The sequence below is a fragment of the Belonocnema kinseyi genome, chromosome 1, assembly GCF_010883055.1.
Source record: "Belonocnema kinseyi isolate 2016_QV_RU_SX_M_011 chromosome 1, B_treatae_v1, whole genome shotgun sequence".
Lineage (NCBI taxonomy): Eukaryota > Metazoa > Arthropoda > Insecta > Hymenoptera > Cynipidae > Belonocnema > Belonocnema kinseyi.
The window spans coordinates 28,119,566-28,127,071 of NC_046657.1; the positions used below are offsets into that span (position 1 = coordinate 28,119,566).

General features: G+C 19.9%; 1 protein-coding gene across 2 annotated transcripts in view; it reads left to right on the forward strand.

Annotated features, from left to right (window-relative positions):
- Positions 1-7,506, forward strand: part of LOC117167602 (serine/threonine-protein phosphatase 2A regulatory subunit B'' subunit gamma-like) — a 54,644-nt gene that overhangs the window by 41,446 nt on the left and 5,692 nt on the right. For both annotated transcript variants that reach the window (XM_033352668.1, XM_033352659.1), the window contains one exon: positions 6,172-6,299. In XM_033352668.1, coding sequence (XP_033208559.1) covers positions 6,172-6,299 — 128 coding nt within the window. The remainder of the gene's footprint in view (positions 1-6,171; positions 6,300-7,506) is intronic.

Consider the following 7,506-nt stretch of genomic DNA (forward strand, 5'->3'; position numbering starts at 1 on the left):
TGGTTGAAAATTCATGTATTTTGTTAAAATTGTATCTTTTTTTGTAGAAAGTTTTTCTTGTTGAAAATTTCTTTTTTTTTAAACTGAACTAGTTTGGTTGAAAATTCAACTATTTCCGGAAGGATTAATCAACTTTGTAGGATATTCAACAATTGTTGAAAAAGTAATTTTTTTCTTGTTGAAAATTTCTTTTTTTTTATGGGAAATTCATATATTTTGTTTAAAATGCACTTTTTTGTTGAAAATTAATTTTTTTCGTTAAAAAATGAACTATTTTGATTGTTAAATTGACACTATTTCCTTAATTACTTTTTCCGAGTAATTATCGATAATTGAGAGAGAAAAAAATATTGTCTTGACTGGAAAATTGGGAAATGACTGGGAATTTAATTTGAAAACCGAAAATTTATTTTTGATCGCAGAAAAATTCAAGTTTTTATTACGTATTTTAGTAATTTTCTTGATTTCTAAAAATTATTTCTATTTTATTTGCAATCGCAGATTGTTCAGATTATCTCAGTTTACTCTAATTAAGTCATAATAATTTATTATTTCATTTTTATTTGTTTAGAAATTAAATTACATGTTTAAATATTTCTGTGGTTTTTGAAAAATTCGCCTTTTTATGTAGAATTTTTTTTTTAATTAAAAATTCATCATTTTGGTCAAATGCAACACTATTCTAGTTGAAAATTTATCCTTTTATTTGAAAATTAATCAGTTTTCTTGAAAATTAATTTCTCTTACCGAAAATTTAAGTATTCCATTTTATGTTAAAAATTGATCTTTTCTTGTTAAAAGTTCAACTATTTGGTTGAAAATTTATGAATTTTAGTGAAATTTATTTCTTTTGTAGAAAATTAAGATTCTGGTTTGTAAATTATTATTTTTTCGTTAAAAACTGAACTATTTTGGTTGAAAATTCAACTATTTCCTGAAAAATTGATCAACTTTGTAGGATATTTAACAATTCTACAGAAAAAAATCATTTTTAATTAAACTCATGAATTTTTAATCAAATATTTTAATTTTTAATGGAATTTTTAACTAAATATTGGGTTAAAAAATCCATTCAAAATAAAAATATTAGATTAAAAATTCATGTATTTTGTTAAAAATTATTTTTCTTTGTAGAATTTTTTAAAATTAAATATGAATTTTTCTTTGGTTGAAAGTTAGTTTTTTTGATTGATAAATATTTTTTTAAGTAAAAAATGTAACTAATTTTTTGGTTGAAATTTTTGTTTATAGAACTTTAATCTTTTTGGCAAAAAATTAATTTTTTGTTTTTGAAAATTTAACTATTTCATGAACATTTTTTTTTTAATTGAAAATTTAACTGTTGCATGTTTGGTTGAACTTTTGTTTCTTTGGTTTAAAATATATTTTTTTTCGTAGAAAATTGTATTAAAACTTAAAATATTTGGTTAAAAATTCATGTCTTTTGTTTAAAATTCACTTTTTTCTAGAAAATTAATTTTTTTCGTTAAAAAATGAACCATTTTGGTTAAAAATTTAACTATTTCCTCAATTACTTTTTCCGAGTAATTATCCATAATTAAAATAAAAAATATTCTCTTGACGGGAAAACCGGCAAATGACCGTGAATTTAATTAAAAATCCGCAAATTTAATTTTGATTGCAAAAAAATTCAAGTGTTTCTTTTTTCGTATTCTAATAATTTTGGTTAATTTCTAAAAGCGATTTCTATTTTATTTGCAATCGCAGATTTGTCAGATTATCTCATTTTACTCTAATTAAATCATAATAATTTATTATTTATTTTTTTATTTCTTTAGAAATTAAATTAGTTTTTTGAAAATGTACGTACTTTTTGAAAAATTCGCCTTTTTATGTAGAAATTAAATTTTTTTAAATTTGAAATTCAACTGTTTTTTTTTAATTCAACTACTTGTTTGAAAGTTTTTATACTTTATCGATATTTTCTTCTTGTATAAAAAATTTAAATTCTTTCTTAAAAATTAATTTTTTCGGTTAAAAACTGAACTATTTTGGTTGAAAATTCAACTGTTTCCTTAAAAAGTAATCAACTTTGTAGTATATTCAACAATTCCACACAACAAAATTTTTAAACAAATTACATGAATTTTTAATCAAATATTTTAATTTTTAATGGAATTTTTAACTAAATATTATGTTAGAAATTTCATTAATAATTAAAATATTTGATAAAAAAAAATCATGTATTTTGTTAAATATTATTTTTCTTTGTAGAATTTTTTTAAATTGAAAATTAATTTTTCTTTAGTTAAAAGTTAGTTTTTTTCAGTTTAAAATGAAAAAAATTTCTTTTTAAAAATTCTATATTTTATTGAAAGTATATCTTTCGTGGGAGAATTCAACTATTAGATTAAAAATGTCATTAAAAATTGAAATATTTAATCGAAACTCTATTTATTTGTTTTAAAAAAATTGTAAGTAGAATTTTTTTAATGGAAATTAATTTTTCTTTGGTTGAAAATATATTTTTTTTACTTAAAATTTAACTAAACTTTTTTGTCGATTTTTTTTATGGACTTTTAATATTTTTGGTAGAAAATTAATTTTTTTTTTGGTTGAATATTTATTTTCTCCGCTTAAAAACTACTATTTTATTTTCTGTTGAGACTTTTGTTGTAAATTCATCTATTTTTTTAATCCTTCTTTTTTTGTAGAAAATTCCATTCAAAATAAAAATATTTTGTTTAAAATTCACTTTTTTGTAGAAAATTAATTTTTTTTTCGTTAAAAAATGAACTGGAAACCTGGGAAATGACCGGGATTTAATTTAAAAATCGGGAATTTACTTCTGGCCCAGATAAAATTAAATTTTTATTTAATATTTTAATAATTTATTTTAATTTCTAAAAGTTATTTCTACTTTATTTGCAATCACATATTTTTCGGATTATCTCAGTTCACTCTCATTAAGTCATAATAATTTATTATTGATTTTTTATTTATTTTATTATTTATTTATAAATTAAATTATTTGTGTGAAAATGTATGTACTTTGTGAAAAAATCGTTTTTTATGTAAAAAATTTATTTTTGTAGTAGAAAATTCATCTTTTTTTTATAAAATTATTCAACTATTTTAGTTGAAGATTTATAATTCTATTTAAAAATCCATCAGTTTGGATGAAAATTAATTTCTTTAACTGAAAATTTAACTATTCCATTTTTTGTTCAAAATTGACCTTTATTGTTCAAAATTCAACAATTTGGATGTTGGGAAAAGTCATTTTTTGGTTGGAAATTCAACTTTTTTTTATGATTTTTTTTTTTATATAAAATTAAGATTTTTGTTTGAAAATTAATCTTTTGGATGAAAATTCAACTAATGCATTGGATTTTTTTTTTAATTTCTACTTTTTGAGTAAAAAAATTAATCTCCTTTATTGAAAATTAATGAATTTGGATGAAAATGCAACACTTTCCTGAAAAAGAAATCAACTATGTAGAAAATTCTGCAATTTCGGAAAAAAAAATTTTTTCTTGTTAAAAATTCAACTATTTGGTTGAAAATTTATATATTTTGATGAAATTTCCTTTTTTTTTAGGAAGTTAAGATTCTTGCTTAAAAGATTAATTTTTTTCTTTAAAAACTGAAATATTTTGGTTGAAAATTCAACTATTCCCTGAAAAATTAATCAACTTTGTAGAATATTCAACAATTGCGGAAAGTAATTTTTTTGTTGATGAAAATTCCCCTATTTCTTAGGAAATTCATAAATTTTGTTTAAAATTCACTTTTTTGTAGAAAATTCAATTTTTAATTAAAAAATGAAATATTTTGGTTGAAATTTCCACTATTTCCTCATTTACCGGAAATTCACTTCTGATCGCAGTAAAGTTTAAGTTTTCATTATTTTAATACTTTTTGTAAATTTATAAAAATGATTTCTACTTTATCTGTAGTCACAGATTTGTTATATTATCTCAGATTACTCTAATTTAATCATAATAATTTATTATTGAATTTTTATTTATTTTATTATTTATTTATAAATTAAATTATTTGTTTGAAAATATATGTATTTTGTGAAAAAATTGCCTTTTTATGCAGAAAATTAATTTTTATAGTTAAAAATTCATCAGTTTGGATGAAAATTTATTTTTGCTAATTAAAAATCCACATATTTTGTCAAAAAATCAATTTATTTTTGCTACAAAATTATCTTTTTCTTTGCAAGTTATTCTTTTTGTTTAAAAATTCTTATTTTCGGTGGAAAATTCAAGTATTGCAGTTAAATAATTATCATTTTAGTTGAAAATTCATTTTTTAGGCTGGAAATAAAATTACTTGGTTAAAAATTAATCTCTTTTGTTAAAAATTAATTTTTTTTGTTGAAGATTCATCATTTTAATTTAAAATTCTTCTGTCGCTGAAAATGTAACCACTTTGTTGAAAATATATTTTTTTAAATAAAATTTGAACTACTTTATTAGAAAATTCAACTATTTTGCTGAAAATCCGTTTTTTTTTTAAGAATTAGATTTTGTAGAGAAAATTTAACCATTCTATATTTTTTGAAAATATATCTTTTTCGAATTAAAATTCAAGAATTTGGTTGCAAATTGACATTTTTTATTCCGAAATTAAATTATTTCTTTGAAAATATATTTACTTTGTGAAAAAGTTGCCATTTTATATAAAAAATTCATTTTTATAGTTGAAAATTCAACAATTTGGATGAAAAATTGTCTTTTTAAATGAAAATTTAAGTTTTTTTGTTGAAGATCCGCATATTTGGTTAAAAATCGTCTTTTTTGTAGAAAATTATCTTTTTATTTGCAAGTTAATCTTCTTGTTTAAAAATTCTTCGTTTCGGTTAAAAATTCAACTATTACAATTACATATTTATTAATTTAGTTGAAAATTCTTTTTTTTTTCTTGGAAATAAAATTACTTGGTTAAAAATTCATTTTCTAGGTTGAAATATAAGATATTGTATTGAAAAAATGTTTTTTATTTGGATGAAAAAGAATTTTTTTACCTAAAATTTAACTATTTTATTAAAAATTTGTTTCTTTTTTGATTTTGGATAAACATTAATTTTTAGAATTTCTTTCAAATTTTAGAAAATAAAATACTTCAAGTTGTTTTTTCAATAGAAAAATCATTTTTTCAACTAAGAACTTAATTTTTACAGTCGAAAAATCAACTACTTTTCTGAAAATCTTTTTTTTTTTTAATGAAAATTCAACTATTTGGTTGAAAATTGATATTTTTTATTTACAAATTAAACTATTTTTTTATAATTCATGCAATTTTTGGAAAATTTATGAGTTTGTTTGGAAATAAATTTTGTTAACTAAAAATTTAACCATTAAATTTTGGGTAGAAAATTGACCTTTTCGAGTTGAAAATTTAACAATTTAGATGTAAATTTGTCTTTTTAAATTAAACATTCATTTATTTCGTTAAAATTTGACGTATTTAGTTTGAAAAAATCGATTTTTTTTTGTAGAAAATAAACTCTTGTTGAAAATTATTTTTTTTTTATGAAAATGATTTTTTTCCGGAAACTTAATTATTTTATTTTAAAAATTGTTTCTTGTTTTGATGAAACTATTCCGTTTTATATTGAAAATTGATTTTTTTCTAGTTCAAAATTTAACTATTTGCTTGGAAAATTGTGTCTTTTGATTAAAATTTCAACTATTTTCTTAAAATTCATGTATTTTTTTGTTAGAAAATTAATCTTATTGTTTAAAAATTCGTTTTTTTATTTAAAAATTCAAATATTTCGGTTAAATATTCATAATTTCATTTGAAGATAAATTAATTTTGAAATTTTATTTTATATTTGATTGAAAATCGATTTTTTTCGGTGGAAAATTATAGTTTTCTATACAAGTTCAAATAGTTCTTTCTAGCTCTGAATTAGCGTTTAAATTTCCTAATTTTATTGACCGCGAAAAATGTTTGTGGACTGGGAAAACACTAGGAAGAAATAAGATTCCATGAAGAATAAAATTAATTATTTATTAATTTAATTTAATTAATTAATTAAAATTAATTTAATTAATTTAAATTCTCTTGAATGCTGAGAATATTCTCGAGAGCTTTTGCTCATTTAAATAATTGGGCTACGAAATTCTAAAAATAATTTCTATTTTTAGGATTGATTTAAAATTACAAGAACAAAAAAAAAATTGTTTTCAGGCCATACAAGAACAGATGACGATGCATGGCCAAGAGCCGGTGAGTTTTCAAGACGTTAAGGACGAGATTTTCGATATGGTGAAACCTGCCGATCCCTGCAAAATTACTTTGCAGGATCTTCTTTCTTGGTAAGAAAAATATAAAATAAAAGAACAGGGATCACAGCAAGAAGGAGCTCAAAAAAAAGAGACATAGAATATTTTTTTTTTACGAAAAAGGGGAGGGATTAAAGATTTATTTTCAAATTTTGGAAATAAAATTTAATACTTTTCATTATCAAGGTTACTTTTTTTTTAATTAATTCTTTAGTTGAAAACTATTAAGTTATTTTTCAATTCCTTTTTTTAAATGTAATTAAGATTCTTTTTTTTTAAATTCTACTATTTTGGTTGGAAATTGATGTATTTTGTTTAATATTCGCCTTTGTAAAAAAAAATTAATCTTTTTCGCTGAAAATTAATAATTATGGTTGAAAATTCAGCCACTTACTAAAAAATTAATCAGCTTTTTGTATGAAATTCAAAAGTTGTGAAGCAATCATTTTTTTGTTGTGGAAAATTCAACTATTTGGTGGAAAATTTATGTATTTTGTTAAAATTTCTTTTTTTGTAGATATTTTAAATTAAATTTTTGTGTTTTAAAGTTTTCAGTATTTCCTGAAAAATTATGTTTTTCCTTGAAATTTCGCCTATTTTGTAGAAAATTAATATTCTTGCTTGAAAATTCATATTTTTTTGGTTTCAAAATTATATTTCTTGTTAAAAATTGATCGTTTTCGTTGAAAAATCAAATATTTTGATAAAAAATTGAACTATTCTTTTCAAAATTCACTTTTTTTTTTGGTTAAAATTAATTTGCTTAACTCAAAATGTAACTGTTCCATTTTTTATCTAAAAACTAAAAAAAGCTTATTTTGAAAAAAAATTCAACAAAACATATTATTTTGCAACCAAAAATATAAATTTTCAAGCAAGAATCTTAATTTTTTTCTAAATATATGAAATTTCAGGAAAAAACATGATGTTTCACGTAAACAAGATCAATTTTTCACCAAAAAAAGACGAACTCTAGAAAAAATAAAAACGAATGATTAAGCTAGAAGAATAATCTTCTACAAAACAAAAAATTAATTTTGTACCAAGTATTTGAATTTTTAACTAATAAATGCATTTATAATCAAAAATGGAAATTAATTTTTAACCAAAAAAAGTGAGTGTTGATAAAAATAGTTACATTTTAGAAAACCAACTAAAAAAGATAATTATACAATAAAAAATTGAAGTTAAAATTTTCAGTTAAAAGAATCTAATTTTCTACGCAAGAACAAATCGAATT